The sequence below is a fragment of the Excalfactoria chinensis genome, chromosome 2, assembly GCF_039878825.1.
Source record: "Excalfactoria chinensis isolate bCotChi1 chromosome 2, bCotChi1.hap2, whole genome shotgun sequence".
Lineage (NCBI taxonomy): Eukaryota > Metazoa > Chordata > Aves > Galliformes > Phasianidae > Excalfactoria > Excalfactoria chinensis.
Window position 1 is genome coordinate 84,847,296 of NC_092826.1, and position 23,075 is coordinate 84,870,370.

The 23,075-nt window shown below is 42.8% G+C and overlaps 1 protein-coding gene across 1 annotated transcript in view; it reads left to right on the forward strand.

Moving 5' to 3' along the window:
- Positions 1 to 23,075, forward strand: part of RNF144B (ring finger protein 144B) — a 51,198-nt gene that overhangs the window by 25,392 nt on the left and 2,731 nt on the right. The window contains exons 3-6 of the mRNA XM_072329332.1: positions 1,424 to 1,528; positions 8,065 to 8,125; positions 22,253 to 22,454; positions 22,870 to 23,014. Coding sequence (XP_072185433.1) covers positions 1,424 to 1,528; positions 8,065 to 8,125; positions 22,253 to 22,454; positions 22,870 to 23,014 — 513 coding nt within the window. The remainder of the gene's footprint in view (positions 1 to 1,423; positions 1,529 to 8,064; positions 8,126 to 22,252; positions 22,455 to 22,869; positions 23,015 to 23,075) is intronic.

Here is a 23,075-nt window from a genome sequence, read left to right on the forward strand (position 1 = left end):
TTCCCGTTCCCCACATTTTGCCAGAGGACTTGAAGAAGGTAATTAAGTCTCCTATGAAGAGAGAGAGTGAGACATGAAGAGCCCAGGTAACTAAAGAGCCCTATTCCTAAGGTTGGCAGATCTCAAGAACCTTACACTTTGATGTGTTTCTTAAAAATGGTCAGGTGTTTAACCAGGAAAGCCCAGATTAGAAGCCTCAATGACCCATTAGGTCCAAGGCATCCAGTGCTGCAGCTGGCCTCAGTGGACAGTGGCAGGGAGGGAGTAAAAGGAGCAAGGCAACAGAGAAGAACCCAGCAGGTCTGATGAGAAGGACAGGTTTACCATGTGGCCATGTCTTAGATCTGTGGAGAACAAAGCTTCCTTAGACCTGCACTCATAAAACAAGTTGGTTTTCATTTACAATAAACCATGCCAGCTGATACAAAAAAAATGCCAGAAATCCACATTTTGTTATTTTGTTAGCAGTGATTTCCAATTGACTGCATACTCTTTGATTTTGTTCAAAGAGGTGGTTGTTTTATTTTGTTTTACTTTGAAGCAAGTTCACCTACTTGCCTGTGTACTTTGGAGATAAAATTAGAGCACTGTGCGTCAGTCCATTGCCCCAGTTTTGTTTCATGACTTCACTGAAGGTGATCTAACACGGGTTAAATAGACGTAAGAGTTGTGGAGCCCTACCTAAGGTCCAAATTACGTGTATTTGAAACTGGCATGCCAAATAAAAAGTAGGGAAGCAGATGTTGGGGTTGAGAAGCCTGCCATTTTTGTGTCATTAAACAGTTAGAAACATTCCTAAGAAGGAGTCCATGCTGAAAATAGACTTAGAACTCTTTCTGAACAGAACGGAAGCTGATGATAAATCATAGTAAATCATGGAAGTTACCTGATCTCTGTGGAGTCCTGAGAGGGAAGATAGTACTGATAACTGCACATCTTGTTGGGCAGATTATAACCTCCTGTAACCTTCTAAGCCTCCCCTTTTTATGGAGCTGAGAACAGTAGCCTCTTTCTTGTAAATGAGGTCTGTACAGTGGAGACTGCTGACTGAGAGTCTGAATTAAGAATGCAGGAGGAAAGACAAAAGAATTAAGCCTGTTTAATTAGTATGAAGGATCCCCCTGCATAATCTACCAAACTTGATTGAGCAGAGTGTAGGAGTTAGTGCTGAAGGGTCTGACTCGCTGATTCGGATAAACGCAATGCCCAGCAGATGAAGTCACACTTAATTAATTGTTCTGTGTTGCATTCTTTCCAATGTAATGACTTGTAGCATTCACACTTATAATAATTGATGTTTTCTGTGTGCTGGAGCTTCAGGACAGCCAATTAAGGCAGTGAAAGTGGTAGTTGTGTGGAAGTTCTAGCATTGCTATGCTACCAACATATGGGCCCTAACTTCTTTTTCTTTCACTATTTCTAGTGCCTGAAACAGTACCTGCAGCTGGCCATTCAAGAAGGTTGCGGTTCCCCTATCACTTGTCCAGACATGCTCTGTGTGAACCATGGGACCCTACAAGAAGCTGAGGTATTAACACTTCTTTCTCCTTTTTTAAGCATAAAAACCCCAAAGTTCTTTTCTTCATCTACATAATAAATATGATCATGTACTTTTCCCTCCCTTTAATTACCTTTAATGAGCTTTTGGCAAGAAGCCTGACTGACAAGAACTACTAGAAACAAACAGATGTTTTTCAAGGGTTTTGCTCCTTTTTCCCTCTGTGCCTTGAGGAAGGGCTTAATTGGCATCCAGACAATCTCTGAATTATCTGTGCAGGTGACTTAACCAGAATACCTTGTTATACCTAGAATTGCTGATCCTCCATTAATGCTGTCAGTTAAATCAGATTTGATATGACTACAGATACTACAGTTCCAGCACCTCTTTAAACCCAAGAGCAAGAACACAAACTGATTATACTCAAAGCCAGGATGTTTTCTTCTTTGTTAATATTGAGCTGCAACAACCAATTTGTGGCTGACTATAAATACATGGGACAGTAATACTGTATTGAAAGAAAGGTATCTGCACAGTACTGGGTGGAAGTAGGTCTTAAGAGAAAAGTGTCTTATTTCCCAGGGCAGAGACGAGAGAAATCGAGATCTCAGAAGCTAAATGAGGTTTGGGCACAGCTGTTGGCACATCTGGCACATGCACAATCCCCCAGGTGACATGAAGGTTCAATTTGAAGGTTGGAGGCAGAAAACTGGAGGGAAAATGTAACTTTAGACCTTGCACTCCTTAGGGCAAAGGGATTTAGGGGACTGTAAATGGCCCCTACAAGGCTTCCTAATGGCCTCCCAGCAGCACTCAAAACAGCCTTCTGGCTGTCTTAGAGGTAGTGTAACATGGGGAGAAGCTGCTGACTGTGTGGCTAGAACCACGCATGCCAGCTATTCTGCTCATCTAGAAAGCAGTATGAATCTGTGGGTAAATCTGATGCTGCCATGCAGCTATTCTTGCTTGCTCTGTGAGCCAGGTAAACCCCTGCTGGGCAGAGGAATTCAAGCAGAAAGGAAAGACTAAAGGCTTCTGTCTTGTTCGGTGCATTCTCTCTGCAATTGTGCGCAGGAACAAAATAAAGGAAAATCAGGCCTCCATCTCGGAACTAAAGAGAGACAGTTTATTATCTTCTGCATTCCCTTCAGCTTTGTTTATATGGGTGGCATACCTGTGCTGGAGACATACAATTCTGTTCAAATGCAATGAGAGACAGCACAGTTCCTTGATAAATGTGACCTGTGGCCTTTTCTGTCAAAAATTTTTGTGCTCTGCAGTAAAAGCTGCAAGACCAGATTGTAGCAGCTAAGCTGTTTCTCACAAATATTTGAAGTGTGGTTAAGTAGCAAAACTCAATTCCATTAACTATGGGATGAGATTTTCCTTTGGCCAAACCCAGATATTGTGGAAAGAACTCAGCTGTTTCCATTCCTCTATTTGTTTTTTGGCTTTTTCTTTATTCTGCAGATGCGGAGGGTATAACAATGTCTTTCCCACCTGTTGCCCCAGACTGAAGGCAACCAACATTTATTGAAAATGCTGTTTTTGAAGGAAATGAACAAATGCTAGGAAGAATTCAGCACTGATAAACTAGGGCTATGATGCAATAGGAATTATAAGAGTGTATTTCTCATTAATAAGCAGTAGGGCACTCCAGGGTATGTATTAAAGCACCATTAGCTTAATCCTTGAGTGCTTTTTGGGACTAAGAGAGAATGACCAAATTACCTAAGACACGTGTTAGTGTCTGGTGGATGAATTCATATTCTAACACTCCCTCTTACCAATGTTCTTGAAACACTCTGCTTGAAAAGGAAACAAGTCCCCAATATGGTTAAAGCAAACTGCTTATGTATGAGGGCTGCTCCAAAAGTAATGCTTCCTGTTTTATTGTGTTGGTCCATGACACCACAGGTGAAAGTTGGTGGTATGTCAGTAGAGGTTGGACCTTTCCACAAATGATACGTTTTGTTATCTTATGTGAGATAACAGCAGAGGGGCAGTGTGGCAAAATGGCATCTGATATGGAGGTGCATCTGAAGCAAAGGTGTGTAGTTTCCAGCATGTGGAAAAAAATGGCACCTACTGACCTTTACTGATGCTTGCTGAATGTTTCTGGAGACTGAACAGTGGATTCAAGCACAGTGAGGCGGTGGTGATCTTGTTCATCACTGGTGAAAACACATAGCAAACAGAGGTGACTGTGTTGAAAAAGAGTGTTTTGCAGCTGAGAATTTGCTCTATCAAACAGTATTATTGTGCTCTTTATAGCCGTTGGAATTTCATGGAAATAAATAAAAGGCATTACTTTAGGAGTGACCTACATATTTTACTAAATACTTTAATAAATAAAACCTTAGAAGAAAGTGAATAAAGCAAGAACAATTGGAGTAATAGGTTATCTCTATGAATAACCTGCATAATTAGACTGCAATTATGTATGAGCATTCTGTGCTCTTTACTGTAAAGGCTGTTCCATGTGAAAATGTGGCCTTTAAAAGCTGTGATTTAAAAAAAAATCCTTATTCAGATGATGCAGAATGTCTTCAAATGTATCTATGGTTTGTCACAGGAGTGCAGAATACAGTCACATTCTGAAACTTCAGGCATGAAGGTATCAGCTTACTTGTCTCCAGAAGATCTCTGGCATTTGGTCTCTGGCAGGTGAAAATTCCTCAGCAGAACAGTGCCATGAGAAAAGTCATAACTCTAGCAACCCCTTTCTCACCTGTCCAGTAGTATAGACTTAAAAGCTACTTATATTTGTGCATTTCAAAGTTTTTCTTTTGGTAAATGTTAGTGTAAGCAAGTAGGCATTATAGCTTCTTCTGAAAATACTGGCAGCTGTTAGCCTTTGTTAGTATCAGGGTTGTGAAAAATGTATTTTTCAGATCATGTCCATTTCAGACTCTGCTCTTGCTTATGTTGAGCAGGTGCTGCTACACTATAAGGAAAAATAGATTATCCTTTTAATGGACATGCTGTTAAACTGGTTCCATGCTTTGGGCTGAACTGTGTCTAATTATGTTAGTCAACACAGTTGCCTTGTTTGTTTTTCAAATGCCTTTTGCCCTATCCTCAACAAGGGAGATAAGGTGAACTTAGGCATAATTTTAAGGAGAAAAGCTTTTGACATCAGTGCATTTTGAGTTGAGTCCTCTTCAGTAAGGAAGCTGAACAATTTATAATAAAGCTTATAAGTAATTTATAGTACGTAATAGTTATGGAAGACTATTTACTACTTTCTGTCATTGTCTTTATTCAAGGTGTGTAGCATTTCTTAATTGCTTTCTGTCTACCTATTTAAATGCCTTCACTGTGAATTAAGTGTTTTGTTTTTTGAGCAAAATTCTTCCATTTCTGTTGTTCAGAACGAAATTATTTGAGCCTTTTGACTGCTTTGGACTTGATTCTGACACACATTTCTTGTGTTGCTTTTGACAGGTGAGGGCAAGAACTCTGGTTAACATTTTAAAAGTGTAATACAATTTCTTCCCATATTTGTCATGAAGAAATAAGCAAGTCAGAATAACTGGAATGTGACCTTGTAAAACAGCTGAATACTTCATCAGTGTTTAGGGGAGTAAACTACTTGTAGAACATGAGAGATGCTGGGGTTTAGGCTCAGCTTTTGGTGAATAAGAGCATTGTTTCTCTGGACCTCAGAAGAAATCATTCCAGGCTTTTTATTCTTAAAAAAAAACTTAAGTCATTTGAACTAGAAAATCATACCTTTAGATACTTAAAAAAATATGTTTTCTGACCCCCTTGATTTGTTTTGTGTTTATAATAACAAAATCTAGCTGAGACTGGTATGTTCCCTGCCAGTTTTTTGTTCTGACAAACAGTGTGTTCAAATAGAAGGAACTGTTCCATGGGAGTGCTTGATATCAAGTCTAATCTTAGATCATATCTTGGCCTGTTACATTAAGGCAGCAGCTGCTTGCAGTATAGGTTGTTTTAAAGTAGAAAGAAATGGGTGTTGGTGGTGGGAAGGAACTGGTTTTGGCTACAGATTCTTTCAAATAGGTGGTTACACATGCACACAAAAAAAGGAAGTTTAAAAGCAATTTTGTTGGACAATATGTTTGTCCTTTTGCACTCTAAAAAGTACAATAAATGGAACTGCTTTGGATTTGTTTCCAGTAGTAGAAGGTAGAAGGAGCATCTGATACTGAGACAGTCCTCTTCAACTGCGTGCACTTCTTCCATCTAGAATACTCCAGTCTCTCTGGGGAATTCACTCCCTTGATTTAATTGGAACAGTTAATATCCCTAATCTAAATAAAGGACAATTTATTACAATTTGAAATGGTTTTACTTGGTACAAATGCAGTCACCAGGGTAAGCTGTGAATCAGTACTGTGAATCAGGTCTTGAGTGCATTCGACAGCTTTCAACGTAGTACTCACTGGGATAATTTCTAGTGGATTGTGCTTTGCTGTTTTGATGCCTGTATTGTTTTGCAGCTCATAGGGCTGATGCCAGTGATCCATGTATATGTAATCTAATCGGATTAATATTGTGCAGAAGGCAGTTGGGCTTTCCTTTAGCCTCACAAGTTCAGGGAGGAGAATAGTACCTTTGCGGCTAGTACAGTTTCTATTTCTTTTCCCTCCATCTATGTTAATATTTGATCTACACCAGTGCTAATCTGGCAGAGGGTTGCCAGCACTTTGCAAAGGGATACAGAAATGGGATGGTGACCCCAATCTTGGAATTCTTTACTGCTGTATTCAACACGCAGCTGAGCAAAAATGCCATCGGGTGTCAGTTTAAAATAGTGGTTTTATTTTTAATTTGAAAGTTGGTTTGCATTTTGTGAGTGGTGATTGAAATGGTAAAATGAGGAGGGAGGTGAGGAAATGTTGACCTATCTTTTTCAGTGCCAAAATTAGAATTGTTTTGTGTTATTTGCGTGTATCGATCCAAGAGGAGAGAGTCATTTTGTGTGTATGAACCATTAAATGAGCACCTTGATGGAGAAAATAAATTAATATTTCATGATTAAACTATTGAGTATGGTAGCTGATAAAGAAAGGAGTAAGCATAATTTCTAGCAATGAGGTTGAACCTCCATACAATCACCCTGCAAACCACAGCCCAGCTTAAAACCGTTTTGCACTCTTAGCAAAATTAGATGCTGCCTCTGTGAATGGAGCTTCAGCAGAGATGGGCAATGCAACCCTTTGCAAGTGGCTCTTGGTGCTGCCAGTGAAGTATCTCTCCCTGGTGTGCGTTTCCTAACGCGGAAAAAGGGAGAAGCGCTTGTCCTGATGAACTCTCCTCTTGTGGCAGTATCAAGGCTTGATTCGTATGGGTGTGAAAGGAAGTAAGATCTGTTCAGTTCTCTTTATTGCTTCCTTGCATATCCTTTGAAAGCCAGAGAATAGGCAGAGCAGGGAATTCTGTTTACCACTGTGGTAACCAGTGTTCAAAAGCAGGGAAGTTGTTCTGCCTCGGCTCTTGCTTACTGTACTGCCCAAGTTACAAGGAACAGTCTGCCCCTGTGTCAACTGAACTCAATTCCAGTGCTTTCATTTTCCTTCCTCTGCTCTTTTGTCTTACATAGCAATAGCACCTCTTGTTATTGTACCATACTGGGCAGCCTTTTGGGGCACTTGGCAAAGGTCTAACTGGAGCCTTTTGTGGTAGTGAGCCTTCAAAGTTTTCCTTTTTGCCATGGATATTCTTATTTCAGGTAGGAGCTGCCATTGCTATTGAGAACTGTCAGTATTCTGATGCTCTGAAAAGAGAATTTTATCTGCTGCTTACAAAATATAGAAAAACAAGAGAACTTATTTCAACTTCTGCCAGTCTGATAAGTTTCACATCAAGATCTTTTTGGGAGAAGACAGTCCTAGCTTCCCATTTTCTTCATAGGTTTTTATTGTAACTTTATATTGTTGTAAAGCTTGTCATGTCACATTTCTTGCTGCACTGGATAATTGATTAATTTCTTAGCTTGGAAGAGGAGATGTCTTGATGTGCTCACATTGCTTCAGCGCTTTGCTGCCTACTGTGTGGGCACTGTGCTTCTTCTCAAGCTTCTTATCCTCTATTGAACCCATTGTGTGAGGCAGGGCAAGGGAGGGGTGTTTGGGATGGTTGGTGTAGGGCTGAGACTGTTGCTGAGACTGGTCAGACCCCTGCCATAAAGAATGGGAGACGTGCATAAGCAGCCATTCATTTGGCCTGTGTTCTTGTCCATGAACCATGGTTTTCCATTTCCAAGTCTGGCTAATTGTGTCCTTCAGATAGATTAAACACAAACATGAAATAAAACTGTGCAGTACATGTAGAATCTGTCCACAAAGAAGGCTTTCCTGTTAGAAGGACATGGGTGAACTACTGGGCTATGTGGCTGAGGAGGGGGAGATCAAGAAGTCCTTTACATTTTGAAGAAGGAAATCTAGGTGCAGACGAGTGTGGTGGTATGAAGCCAGAAGAAAAAGAGGGTGAATTTGAGAGCTGGCTCAGAAGAGCAGAGAAGTAGAACAGGGTGTTTATTTTTCTCAAGTCTCCAGTTGTTTCTAATGCTTTTTCTTTGTTTCTCATTTCAGATTGCCTATTTGGTACCAGTTGAACAGTTCCAGCTATTCAAGAGGCTGAAATTTGAACGGGGTATGAACCTTTTCAGTTTCTGTTACCTTGGTTTTTAAAATGTCTGTGGAAGCGGCAGTATTACAAACTGTAAAGTATTCTGTCTTGAGACAAAGCATCCTGGGTCAATTGAGGAAGAGGTGGAGAAAATATCATTATTTTGAAATTGCTTAACTGCAATCATAAAGTCCACAGACTAATTTGAAATGATTTTGGTAAAGCAAATTCAACAGAGTGGTGCCTTACTGAAATATCATGCTTTTACTTAAACTTGTCGGCAACACTCACAGATTGTGTGCCTGAAACTCTGTCACCCTTCCTGCAGTATGTTCATCCTGGGTCCTTCAGGCAGTGGACAGGGAGAAAAGTGCTGGTAGAGTTAGCCAAGATGCCAGAGACCGATGCTCTGGTGCAGAGCGCACATGTTCCTTTACTAGGGGATATTCCAGTTTGGGGATCTTCAAAACTTCCATGAGAGACAGACCCTGTTGTCTGATAGGAACTTCTGCAAACATCCCCTTCTCAAAGAGAAACTTTGTGTGTACTCCCCTAGTATTTTTAAATTTTTCCTGAGGGATAATTGGTCCCCCTCATTACTGGTTAAGGGCATACTAATAACACAGTTTGAAACTGAAGGACAGTGCCAGAGCTCAGCATTCTGATTCAGGAGGCAGGTCCTAGCCAAGGCTGAATAAGATGCTTGCCAGTCAGAAAGATGAAGTCTCACAGTGATTTTAAAGACTGATAGCAACTGGAAAGCCCTGCTTAGAAGTTGTACTATTTTTCTAAGTACTCACATCATGGTAGTTTGCAGAGTAGCGTAAATGGGACTGGTCTGCCCTGATTCTGCTTGTCTTTTCTCTAAAGACTATGATTTATCATACTTTACATGCATGCTTAGATGCAGATGAATTAGGAACATGTATGAAAATGCAGAGTTTTACATTAATGTACATTAATGCACTTTAAAAGATGGTCAGATAGAAGAATATTTGGGTTTTTACTGAATCTCATCTGGCCTGAATTCAGTGAGATTATCATGAAATACAAAACCAGCAAAATGAGTACACCCAAATGTACCCCAGAGCTCACGGGCAGATGCAGATTGTAGCTGTGGTTTGCAGGTACTTAGAATGAAAATTAAAAAAATAAATAAATCCCAGGAGCAGCTTTTATTTTTGAATTCTATCTATCTCAAATTCTGCCTTCTTCTTTTTCACTCTTAATTCCTTAGGATGTCCCTCCTGTTCATAAATCAAGCAGTGACTTGACTGTAGACCTAAACAGTAGAATTCAGAGCTTGTTACATCAACATAGTAAAGAAAGAGAGGCATTCTTGAAACGCATTAATCTGTTTTATATAAAATGTTTTGTTTTAACTGAAGACTGTGAAACTAAGGATTTCCCGGTATCTCTTCCTCTACAACCAGCCAAAGCTGAACTCATGATCTTTTGTCCAACTCCCTGTTACATCTTGTTTTTGTTTCTTTTTTTTTTTCATTGCCTCCCACTCATAGAAACCTGAAACTTGCCTATTTTTCAAATCCTCCTTCCCTTTTCTTTCTTGCTTAAACCTTGCGAATCTCCTCCATACCTCTACTTCCTCTCTTCATGATGTTTTTAAGATCTGTCTTTTCTCCTCTATGATGAGTAAAACTCATGAGCAGTTTAAATTGAGCCCTTTGGCCTTGCATGTTCTTAGCAATGACATCAGCTTACTGATAACTTAAACTGTAACCTGGCCACCAGCATTAATGCCACCAGGTCCTTTTATATGTCCCAGGTTTAGCACTGCCCATAGGGCTGGCCTTTCTAGAGTCATCATTTGAACCTGTCTGATTTGTTTCTGCTGCCTGAAGCTGTCTTCTCAGACTTGACCCCAGCCCAGCAATGCTGGCCTGATTATCTCTTTCTGAATCTAGAAATAAGCCTTGCTGATGGCACTACTGGCACCAGTTTCTGACTCTGGGACTCCTGGCAGATGAGATCTGATCTGTGGCTTGTGTTTTCATCAGTGCTTATACAACCTAGCCATTTTCAAATGTCGTGATATGCAAAAGCTGGGTTGCTGTTGTCTAGCCCTAATCTCTCTCATGGTCTGCTGCCAGCCACAACCACTGTGTACCTTTGTGAGCCATTCTGACACCAGCCCTAAGGCAAACTCAGTGTGGCTCCTTGAACTGACAGCAAAAGTAGTCCCTTGGTATTTGTGTTCAGCCATAGGCCTTTCGTGAACTTCAGTCGGGATGAGGCCAGATGGCCAGAGCTGATGTCAGCCAGAAGCAAAGCCAAATATATCTTCAGAGGTCCATTAAATCATTGGAATTGCTTAATGACAGAGAACATTTCAAAGAACTGCAAGATGGTGTAATAGTAGCATTGCTCTAATCAGCCCTCTGGGGTTTCTTAAATAAAGAGAAAACTTACATGCGAAATATTTTGAGCTCCCTTTTTTTCCTGGTTTTCAGTTTTTCTTCAGACCAGGAATTGAAAACAGCTAGTTTGAGTTAGTTAGGGTTTTTTTTTTTCCCTCTCTCTCTCTCTTTTTTTTTCTTTCCGTTCTTGGAAGTCAATGTGGTAAGGGAAAGAATCATAAAGTAGTATGTTCTCCAGATGTTGCTTTTTAAAGTATAGTAGGCCAAATTCTGATTCTTAGAATAGACAAGTGCTACACTGTCCCTCATTAATTGTGTTCTGATCAACAAAACCCTGTATTCAAACCCTTCAAGTTCCCGTATATAGTCTCTTCTACTGTCAACTTCTGCTCTCAGCTTCTCTTCTGATAAGGGCTTTCGGTGTTCCATCTTGCTTCAGCACCCCCCTTGCGTTACTAGAAGTGTTTGTAATAACTCAGTTTTTGGTAAAGTCAGGAGAGGGGTCAGTACAACTGCTACCTTAAGAATGTTTTTACAGTGAGGGTGACGGAGCACTGGAACAGGCTGCCCAGGGAGGTGGTGGAGTCTCCTTCTCTGGAGATATTCAAGACCCGCCTGGGCGCCTACCTGTGTGATGTGGTGTAGGGAGCCTGCTTTGGCAGGGGGGTTGGACTCGATGATCTCTAGAGGTCCCTTCCAACCCCTATAATTCTGTGATTCTGTGATTCTGGTGGGTGTACTTTGAAATATTCAGGACACTGCTAGGGAGGGCTCCTTGGGATTCAGTCATGAAGAGTAAAGGGCTCCAGGAAGGCTGATCGCTCCTCAAGAAGGAAGTCCTGGAGGTGCAGGAGAAGGCTGTTCCCCCATGCTGTAAGATGTGCTGGTGGGGAAGAAGATCAGCATGGATGAACACAGAAATTTTTCTGAGGCTCCAGGAGAAAAAGAGTCTACCTCCAGTGGAAAAAGGAATGGGTGGAGAGTACAAAGAAGTTTTTAGAACCCCAGGCAGCCCTTCAGGCTTTGGGCAGAGTGGCTGGAAGATTGTGTGGAAGAAATGGACCTGGTGGTGTTGGTCAGTGTATGGTTGAACATGAGCCAGCAATGAGACCAGGTGGCCAAAAGGCCCAACAGCATCCTGGCTTGCGTATGGAATAGAGTTGCCAGCAGGAGCAGGCAGGCAATTGTCTCCCTGTACTCAGCTCTGATGAGGCCACACCTCGAGTACTGTGTTCAGTTTTGGATCCCTCACTTCAAGAAATGCATCAAGGTCCTGGAGAGGTCCAGAGAAGGACGACAGAGCTGGTGAGGGGTCTGGAGCACGAGTCTTGTGAGGTGTGGCTGAGGGAATTGGAGTTGTTTAGTCTGGAGAAGAGGAGGTTCAGAGGAGACCTTTTTGCTCTCTACTACTACCTGAAAGGAGATTGTGGCAAGGTATAAGTCAGCCTGTTCTCTTGCATAACTAGTGATAGGACTAGAAGGAATGTCCTCAAGTTGCACCAGGAAAGATTCAGGTTGGATATTAGGAAAAATTTCTTCTCCAGAAGAGTGATCAGGCATTGGAATGAAGTGGTTGAGTCACCATCCCAAAGCTGTTTTATTCGCATCCCATATTTGCTACCTATTGTAATGTATCTTTTCTCTCTATTACCTTATTTATAATAGGCAGATAATATTGGGTTAAAAGTTTGTGGGAAATACTTGTTATACAATTTTATACCTATATGTTCTTTCTTTGTCTGATAATGAATGTACTGAAAGCATCCAGTCTTGTGCTGTGTTCATAGAACACAGATGTTTTTAGGTTTAAATCAAGCTGTCTTACATATATTTAATTTACATGCAGCCAGTCATGACCTCAGCACAGGGCTTCCATGTAATTTATTTTAGCAGGAAAAAAACAAAACAGGAATTACTGCATGCGTGTTTATGATGGAGTTGATGTGGCCACCAGAAATAACGAAATAGAAGAATAGGATGTGGTTAGAACAAAAGCATTATATTTCTGTGACAGTTGCCGAATAGACCTAGTGAAAGATGATATGAAACTCCACTTTATACCTAGTGGAAAAACCATCCATCAAAAGGGATATATTCCTAATATTCTGTGGAAGGCATGAGCTCATGTTTTCAGTAGGCACCTCTTGGAAGCCAGATATTTGCTCTTCTTCAGAATGCTACATTTCCCACCTTTGCCTCCCACATCTTGCTTGCTTGCTTGTATATTTTGTGAAAACTGTCCAGATCCCTGCCTGTCACAGGCACTGTCTGGGAAAACGTTCTTCCTGAAAGCTGAGTGAGTGGTGCTGAACTGGCTGTGGGGAGACAGGGAAAAGGCTTAAGAGAGAAATAGCCCTAACCAAAAGATTGAACATCTCATCAGAGTAAAATAATAACTTCTTTCCTTATTTTGACGGCTTCTTTTTATTTTTATTTTTTTCTGGTTTCACTTGTACTCCATGGTAAAGCAAACAGCATGAGACAGCATGGATTGCAAAATACCATCTGTAGGTTCTTTGTGAAAATGGAGGAAGTGGGAGAGGAGGGAATTTCATTTCATGCATCACATCTTGCTGCAACTAATTTGTAAAAATCAGTAAGATTTACAGCCCTTCTTCCAATGAATGTCAAAACCAGACATCCTGCCTATCATCCAAAAACAGGACAGGTGAATTTTTGTTTCCAAAGTTGCCGTTTTTCTTCCTTTAACTGTTGTTTATCAGCAGAAATAGTGTGGAACATACTGTGTGAAGACTGAAATGCGACAGTCAGTAGTAGGGCATGGTCTTACCCAGTTCAGAGCATCATCTCTGAAGGAAGCTTGGATGACTTTCCCATTACTGTCTCTCTTTTCTCCCCACAAATGGAAGTACAAGCTGTTATTGGCAAAATATTTGTTTGCTTTTGAGAGTAGAGGAAGCATGTGTAAGAGAATAAGGAGAAAGAAGAGAACTCAGTTCATGAAGTGGTTTAAAAATAAGGTAGTATGGGTGTTTTTGCTGGCACATTCTAAATTATAGGTTAAAGCCTCTGCTGTGGGTTTGTGAAGTCTCCACATCTGTCAGAGGACAGACTAAAATATTACTTTTAGTTGCAGTAAGTACTTGTGTGCCCTTCAGCCAGCAGATCAGGTGGTTATCCTTACTAGGTTCCTCACTATAAGTGTCGTACAGAACTGGGCAGGAGAGACAGAAGATAAGTGAGCACAGCAAAGCTCGGTTATGCCGTAACACTGGGACTCATGTGCTGACTTTAAATATGGGAGACTGAATGCTAGTCTTTGTTGGAACAGGTTCAAAATTTTGTCTCCCTCATCTCATGTTAAAGATCAACTTTTGGAATAACCTGGATTAGATTTTCCTGCAGAGCCCTTATGGAAATATTCCCTATTCTGCACAAAAGAGTGAAGTAGGTTTTAACATAGAAACTGTCAATGATTGCTTTGCAGGTAGTCACCTCATCTCCCAGGTGTTATCCTTGCCACTGCTATGCATGTAGGTGTGACTTTACTATTCACCTCAAAACACATCTCCAAAAGTAGCAGGAAAATCTGAGCTACTAATGAATTAATGTGAAGCTGATTTGTTTCAGTTACGGAGAGGTACTGCCTGTAAGCATGTTTTTTTCCCCCTATCTTTAAAGAAGCAGGGAGTTTTCAAGCAGAACATGGGTGTTTGGCATACTGGAAGATAACTCAGTTTCTGGTGCACATTGGGTTATGAAGGCTGTAGGATGTCCTTCTCCCCACGTGTTTATGCACATGTATCTACTTTTATCTATCTACTGTTTATGTTTTTTCTATCCACTGTTTATGTTTTTTCTATCAACTTGTCATGGTTTTGTGCTGTCAATATTCTACATCATGACATCATGTGCGGTATGAACTGTTTTGGTGGTATAAGAAAGTGTAACAGAGGGTATGTGGAAGTGTAACAGAGGGTATGTGGAAGTGTAACAAAGGGTATGTGGAAGTGTAACAGAGGGTATGTGGAAGTGTAACAAAGGGTATGTGGAAGTGTAACAGAGGGTATGTGGAAGTGTAATAGAGGGTATGTGGAAGTGTAACAGAGGGTATGCGGAAGTGTGGAAGGTTCATGCTCCAGATCTGTGGAATGGCAGCATCCCGAGTACTCAGCCCTTGGAGGAAACTACATATCCCAGGGGACAACGCGGCCAGAGATGAATCACCAGAGGAGGAGGACACACATATAATCTCGCTCCCAGGCTGGAACGTCCCTCTTTTCGCCCTGTCTTTCGCTTTGGAGCGCTCCATCCCTGCCGTCTCGCTCTATCAGCAACGTTCCAGCCTGTCGCCTAGAGATTGCAGTAGGCCCCCGGTTCTCCGGGACTCTTTTTCTCTCTTTCTTTTTTCTCTGCCTTGTTTGATATAGTAGTTGTAGTTATATTGTATCATATTGTGTCTCGTATTTAGTAAAATAATTTCTTTCCTTAGATTGCTGCCGTTGTTTTTGTTCATTTCTCCCCTTCTAGGGGCAGCAGCCTCTATCACGGATAAATCTAGATAACCCGATTACATTATCTTGGTGGAGGATGCGGGCAATCTGATTCGATTAGATCTGCTGCTTTTTTTTAGCTTCCAGAACAACTCTCTTTTTGCTCTCTAAAAGCTTTGTTACAGGAGTGTTATTTTTTCATAGCTGCTCACTGAGAGCGTGACCTTGAAATTCCAGACGAACTGTCAACAGTCTGAGCTAGCTGCTCACTCTGAGCATTACTATCTTGCTTTTGTAAAGAAAACAAAGAGATTTCTTGCTCTCTCAGAGCACAGCTAGTTAGCTCTGACTTTCACAGGGCCTGCTAGCTACTATCAGCTATGAACCCACTCTTCATTCCAGTCGCTCTGTTTAGGGGATTGAAAGCAATCATGATCCTCTCAACATATTGTCCATACGTGCTTTCTTTTTGCGGAATTCTGTATCTATATAACCTAATAAGAACCGTGATGGAGACACCTGCCTGGTACTTATATGCAGTGTGGTATAATTTAATTGTCGGCACATACATTCCAGATGGAATAGCTAATTTAACAGACACCACGATGTTCAATCCAGTGTACAGGCTGTACTCTCAGATTGTCGTACGCTTTTCAACAGCCGAGGTAATATTAATTCTTGGTCTCATACTCATGTTCATGTTATCAATATCAGTGAATGTATATGTATTCCTATACATTCGTTCTATGCAGAAGTCTCCTCCAAAACCAGAGAATGCTGACTGGCAGGGAATATGGAAAGGTTTAGGAAAGATCTTAGAAGCGTGGGGACCCGCAGTGTCGTGGGATTTCACTATTGAACACCTGAGGGACCCTGAGAAATTAAGTGAGTACTTGGGTCAGAAATCTAAGGAGGTAAACATTATTTGGGGTTTGGCTTACGCATACCGTGCTCTGTATAATACTATTCTGGAGAGAGAGAGTTTCCGATCTGAGATTCAGACCAACAAAGATAATATCCAGGTCGACTCTAACCAGTCACGGGAGGCATCAGTAGCAATATCAGTTGCCCCTGTGGAAGGCAAGAAATGGAGACGGGTGTCCACGCGTCTAGAACGAAGAGAAGGAGGAGCAGAAGAAGAGGAAGCAGAAGAAGGTACCTCGTCTGGATCGGCACCGAGAAAGGCAAAAAGAAAGACTAAGAGGCGTGAAGAAGAGGCTGATGAGGAGGAAATTGTTTATCGTCGACCTCTAAAGCTGACTGAGATCCAAGGCTCAAGAAAGGAGTTCATACGGCGTCAAAACGAAGGTATCCTTGCCTGGTTGCTTCGCTGCTGGGACAACGGGGCCCACAGCCTGTCACTAGATGGTAATGAGGCACGCCAGCTAGGAAACATTTCCGGAGACACAGCTATCGACAGAGAGATTAGCAGATGTTCAGATGAAGATGCCACCCTCTGGGAGCGACTCTTAGCAGCTGTGAAAATAAGGCACCCCTACAAGGCAGCTTTGAAGCTTAACGTTATTAAATGGGATACAATCCAAAGTGGTATCCAGTATCTGAGGGAAATGGCCATGGTGGAACTGTTGTACAACCCTGCGAATTTAAACGAACGTGATCCTGAGAATGTGAAGACCGATCCTGACATATGGCAGAAACTTACAAGTACAGCACCAGAGAAATACGCGTCATCACTGGCAACAACGTGTAAAGAATATGTGGACCACAACAGAAGGCCCGAAGTTAGTGAACTGATTAGGACACTTCAATACTTCGAACATCAGTTGTCCCCACTGTACACCGCCACTATTTCTGCCATCTCACAAGTAAAAGACCGGCTGGATGAGATGCACGAGAAACTATTTCCATTGACCAATCGTGACAAACCCATACAGGTATCAGCAGTGTCCAATGAAGATCAGAACGATCAAGGAAGTCTATTAAAGGAACTGATCAAACTAATTAAAGGTGATGAACACTACTCCTCACCTGTAAGATCAGAAGTCTCGGCAATTAGACGCACACGCTTCCCAGCTCGAGCAAGGAATAACAGTACAATTCCACCACGTGTTTCCATGTGGCGCTACCTACGTGACTGTGGAGAGGACATGAGGAAGTGGCATAACCAGCCTACTTCTGTACTGCGAGCACGGGTGAGAGAACTACAGAATAGACCAACCACCAGTAGAGCTGCTCCGGTTATCACAGGTAACCAATAGAGGGGCCCTACCCTCAGTCAGGGGAGGGACAGGGATAATAGAATTTATTGGACTGTGTGGATTCGATGGCCTGACACATCGGAACCACAGGAATATAAGGCACTGGTGGATACTGGCGCACAGTGCACTCTAATGCCCTCCAGTCATGAAGGGACAGAACCAATCCATATTTCTGGAGTGACTGGGGGCTCTCAAGAGTTGACTGTGTTAGAAGCCGAAATAAGTCTCACTGGTAAAGACTGGCAGAAACATCCTATTGTGACTGGTCCAGGGGCTCCATGTATACTGGGTATTGATTACCTCAAAAGGGGGCATTTCAAGGATCCTAAGGGCTATCGATGGGCCTTTGGAATAGCTGCTGTAGATACAGACAATATTAAGCAGCTGTCTGTTTTGCCTGGCCTGTCAGAGGACCCGTCTGTTGTGGGGCTGCTACGAGTGAAAGAACAGCAAGTACCAATTGCTATAAAGACAGTACATAGACGGCAGTACCGCACTAACAGGGATTCCTTGCTCCCCATTCACAATTTGATTCGTCAGCTGGAGAATCAGGGAGTGATCAGTAGAACTCATTCCCCTTTTAACAGCCCCATATGGCCAGTGCGTAAAGCCAGTGGAGAATGGAGGCTAACTGTAGACTACCGTGGCCTGAATGAGGTAACACCTCCACTGAGTGCTGCTGTGCCAGACATGTTGGAACTCCAATACGAGCTGGAGTCAAAAGCAGCCAAATGGTATGCCACCATTGACATTGCTAATGCCTTCTTCTCCATTCCTTTGGCTGCAGAATGTAGGCCACAGTTTGCCTTCACCTGGAGGGGTATTCAGTATACTTGGAACCGTTTGCCCCAGGGGTGGAAACACAGTCCAACCATTTGCCATGGACTGGTCCAAACTGTGCTGGAACAAGGTGGTGCTCCCGAACACCTGCAGTATATTGATGACATTATTGTGTGGGGCAATACAGCAGAGGAAGTTTTTACAAAAGGAAAGCAAATAATTCACATTCTTCTACAAGCCGGCTTTGCTATTAAGCGAAGCAAAGTAAAAGGGCCTGCCCAGGAAATTCAGTTCCTAGGTATCAAGTGGCAGGATGGACGTCGTCACATCCCAGCAGATGTGATCGACAAAATCACTGCCATGTCTCCACCAACTAACAAGAAAGAGACACAGTCTTTCCTGGGTGTGGTGGGCTTTTGGAGGATGCACGTTCCAAACTACAGCCTCATTGTAAGCCCCCTTTATCACGTAACGCGGAAAAAGAACAATTTCACATGGGGCCCTGAGCAGCAGCAGGCTTTTGAGCAGATAAAACAAGAGATAGCCCGTGCCGTGGCCTTGGGGCCAGTACGGACGGGACAGGATGTAAAGAACATCCTCTACACTGCTGCTGGAGAGAAAGGTCCCACTTGGAGTTTGTGGCAAAGAGCCTCAGGAGAGACCCGAGGCCGACCCCTGGGATTTTGGAGTCGAGCATATAAGGGGTCTGAAGAGTGCTACACTCCAACTGAGAAGGAGATCTTAGCCGCATATGAGGGGGTTCGGGCTGCTTCCGAAGTAGTTGGAACTGAAACACAACTCCTCCTGGCACCTCGACTGCCAGTGCTGAACTGGATGTTCAAAGGGGAGGTTCCTTCCACCCATCATGCTACCGATGTCACCTGGAGCAAGTGGATTACCTTGATTACACATCGAGCAAGAATGGGGAACCTCAATCGTCCAGGAATTTTAGAGGTGATCATGGACTGGCCTGAAGGTAAAAGGTTTGGAACATCACCAGCAGAAGAGGTGTCACGCGCCAAAGAGGCCCCACCATACAATGAACTTCCGGAAAACGAAAAGAATTTTGCCCTGTTCACTGATGGATCGTGCCGCCTTGTTGGGAAACATCGCAGATGGAAGGCTGCTGTGTGGAGCCCTACACGACAAGTTGCAGAGGCCACAGAAGGAAGAGGAGAATCGAGCCAATTCGCAGAGGTAAAGGCTGTCCAGCTGGCCCTAGACATTGCTGAGCGGGAGAGATGGCCAGTGCTTTACCTCTATACTGACTCATGGATGGTGGCCAATGCCTTATGGGGATGGCTGCAGCAATGGGAACGAAACAACTGGCAGCGGAAGGGTAAACCTGTTTGGGCCGCTGAACTATGGAAGGACATCGCTGCCCGAACAAAGAATATGGCCCTAAAGGTGCGTCATGTAGATGCCCACGTGCCCAAGAGTCGAGCAACAGAGGAACAACAAAATAACCACCAAGTAGATCAAGCAGCCAGAATTGAGGTGGCTCAAATTGACTTGGACTGGCAGAATAAGGGCGAACTATTTCTAGCTCGATGGGCCCATGAGACCTCGGGCCATCAAGGAAGAGACGCAACATATAAGTGGGCCAGAGACCGAGGGGTGGACTTAACTATGGACACTATTGCGCAAATTATTCATGATTGTGAAACGTGTGCTATAATCAAACAAGCCAAGAGGATGAAACCTCTCTGGGAGGAAGGGCGATGGCAGAAGTATAAATATGGGGAGGCGTGGCAGGTTGATTATATCACCTTGCCACGATCTCGCAGTGGTAAATGCTATGTGCTTACCATGGTAGAGGCAACCACTGGGTGGCTTGAAACATATCCAGTACCCCATGCCACCGCTCGAAACACCATATTGGGTCTTGAGAAACAAGTCCTGTGGCGGCATGGCACCCCAGAAAGAATTGAATCTGATAATGGGACACATTTCAAAAATTCACTTATAAATACTTGGGCTAAAGAGCACGGCATTGAATGGATTTATCATATTCCCTACCATGCACCAGCCTCTGGTAAAATTGAACGATATAATGGGTTATTAAAAACGATGTTGAAAGCAATGGGTGGTGGAACATTTAAGCACTGGGAGAAGCACCTGGCAGAAGCCACTTGGTTGGTCAATACTAGAGGATCTGTCAATCGCGATGGTCCTAGCCAATCTAGTCCCCTACACACCATAGAAGGAGATAAAGTCCCTGTTGTGCATGTGAAGAGCATGTTGGGAAAAGCTGTTTGGGTCCTTCCAGCCTCTGGAAATGGCAAACCTGTCCGTGGAACTGTTTTTGCCCAGGGACCTGGGTGCACCTGGTGGGTGATGCAGAAGGATGGGGATGTTCAGTGTGTACCACAGGGCAAATTGATGCTGGGGGAGTGCAGTCAGTAATTCCATGTATCTGTGTAACCATGATGTAATAATGTAGAATAAGGGGTGGAATGTCATGGTTTTGTGCTGTCAATATTCTACATCATGACATCATGTGCGGTATGAACTGTTTTGGTGGTATAAGAAAGTGTAACAGAGGGTATGTGGAAGTGTAACAGAGGGTATGTGGAAGTGTAACAAAGGGTATGTGGAAGTGTAACAGAGGGTATGTGGAAGTGTAACAAAGGGTATGTGGAAGTGTAACAGAGGGTATGTGGAAGTGTAATAGAGGGTATGTGGAAGTGTAACAGAGGGTATGCGGAAGTGTGGAAGGTTCATGCTCCAGATCTGTGGAATGGCAGCATCCCGAGTACTCAGCCCTTGGAGGAAACTACATATCCCAGGGGACAACGCGGCCAGAGATGAATCACCAGAGGAGGAGGACACACATATAATCTCGCTCCCAGGCTGGAACGTCCCTCTTTTCGCCCTGTCTTTCGCTTTGGAGCGCTCCATCCCTGCCGTCTCGCTCTATCAGCAACGTTCCAGCCTGTCGCCTAGAGATTGCAGTAGGCCCCCGGTTCTCCGGGACTCTTTTTCTCTCTTTCTTTTTTCTCTGCCTTGTTTGATATAGTAGTTGTAGTTATATTGTATCATATTGTGTCTCGTATTTAGTAAAATAATTTCTTTCCTTAGATTGCTGCCGTTGTTTTTGTTCATTTCTCCCCTTCTAGGGGCAGCAGCCTCTATCACGGATAAATCTAGATAACCCGATTACACAACTGTTTATGTATCTACTGTTTTCCTTCTTTGAACACATTTCTAGTTGTACAATTTCTACTTTGTGGGTATCTGGACCTGAATTGATACCGTTTATCATGCTGATTGGTGCATGTGCTAAGTACCCATCCACCAGCCCCTATCAATGTGAGCTGCCAACAACCTCCTGTGCAGGAGTAGTGCAGAAAGAGGTGTGCACAGAAGGAAGTGCCTTCAACTGTTTCAGCAAAATTTGCTAAAGAACGTATTTCAGAGGTCCTTGTGCAGCCTTTTGTTACAAGTGGGACAATATTTTATCAGCTGAAAGTACAGAATAATTCTGTAATGGCTACTGACATCTCACAGTCACCAATTTCATGCACTGCTGAGACACCTCCTCTGGTTGTTTTCAAGGGTGGTATCAGAAAGCTCCCAGGGCGAGTGGAGGTACAGGTAGCTCCTTACAGCATGACAGCCTTTTTCTAGGGAGGCTCTGTAGGATAGGAGCATTTGGCTTCATTGCAGGGACTTTAGCAGTGTAGAGTATATGCATAGTAAACAAGCCTAACAGTGAATGTGATTTGTCTGGGTTTCTCTTGCAAGCCCAAATTCCTTTAGTAAAGGCTGGGAAGTGAGAGAAATAACTGGCATTCACTGGCATGTGCCATTATATGTAACTCACAGTTTCCACCCACTATCTTACCTTGACTATTGTTGTAATCTGAGATCTGCTCATATTAATCAGTTTGTAGATGGTGGGGGGAAGTAAGTCACAGAAAGGGACCTGGCATTAATTTAATGACAGTCTTTCTGCTATTTACATGAGAGATATGTCATGGCTTGTGCATGTGAAAGACATAATGTCCTAACATTACAAAAGACGCGTGCTTCTCAGAAAGCAGCAGTTACCTTTATCATTTTTGTCTCCCTATAAAAGAACATGTCCTGTGTAGTCTGTTGCCATTATTGTGGTGCATCCAGTGCAGCAGCTGCTGAAGAACTCAGTTCCACACCTGCATGAGGAAGAGAAGTAGCCTCAAACATCCACAGGCACAGAGTCAGAAGGCTTCAGATTCCCCATGCACATTCAGAACTGCGTCTTGCATACCCTGACATGCCACCAGAATGAGAACAGGGCTGTATAAGTAGTTTTTTTTTCTATCTTTTCTGTTTCAGAAGTCCATTTGGACCCTCAGAGAACGTGGTGTCCTGCAGCAGACTGCCAAACGGTGTGCTGCATTGGACCAAATGAGTCAGGAGTGCCAGTGCCAGTGGAGTGCCCATCCTGCCACATGATGTTCTGCTCCTCTTGTAAGGAGGCATGGCACCCACAGCGCCTGTGCCCAGAAAACCAAGCTCTGGTAACAACGGAGCAGGGGTAAGAGTGCAACCCACAGTGGCTGTGCTGGTTTTTCTTGGCATAGGGTGCTTGCTCTGTGTCTCACTTCAGTTTAATTGAACTGTTTTCTTAATGGTATCTCTGATACTGTCCATCTCTGCTGGCATTTCCTAAATATGATTCCAGTCTAATTTCTATTTTAAATTACACATGTTGTTTTTATATAGCATTAAAGACCAAGAGAATGGAGTTTCACTTTCATATGATAGAAAGTCCTACGTCTAGTAATGGATATACTTCTGTGTATTCTCTTGAATATGATAAGCTTCACACCTTAATTGCGTTAAGACAGTAACATTAGATGCTCTAGAAAATAAGCGCAATCCACATTAGGAGCTGAATATCAGCAGTAATTATATTTACATTTCACTTTAATGTTTCCTTGCTTTTCTAGATCACTTATTGGAACAGAGACGGAAGCACCAATTAAGCAGTGCCCAGTTTGTCGGATCTATATTGAGAGAAATGAGGGCTGTGCTCAGATGATGTGCAAGAACTGCAAGCACACATTTTGCTGGTACTGCCTACAGAACTTGGATGTAAGTGCTGCAGAGAAAAAAGTATCTAGATGAAGGGTAACTGGGGACTGAGGTTAGTCTG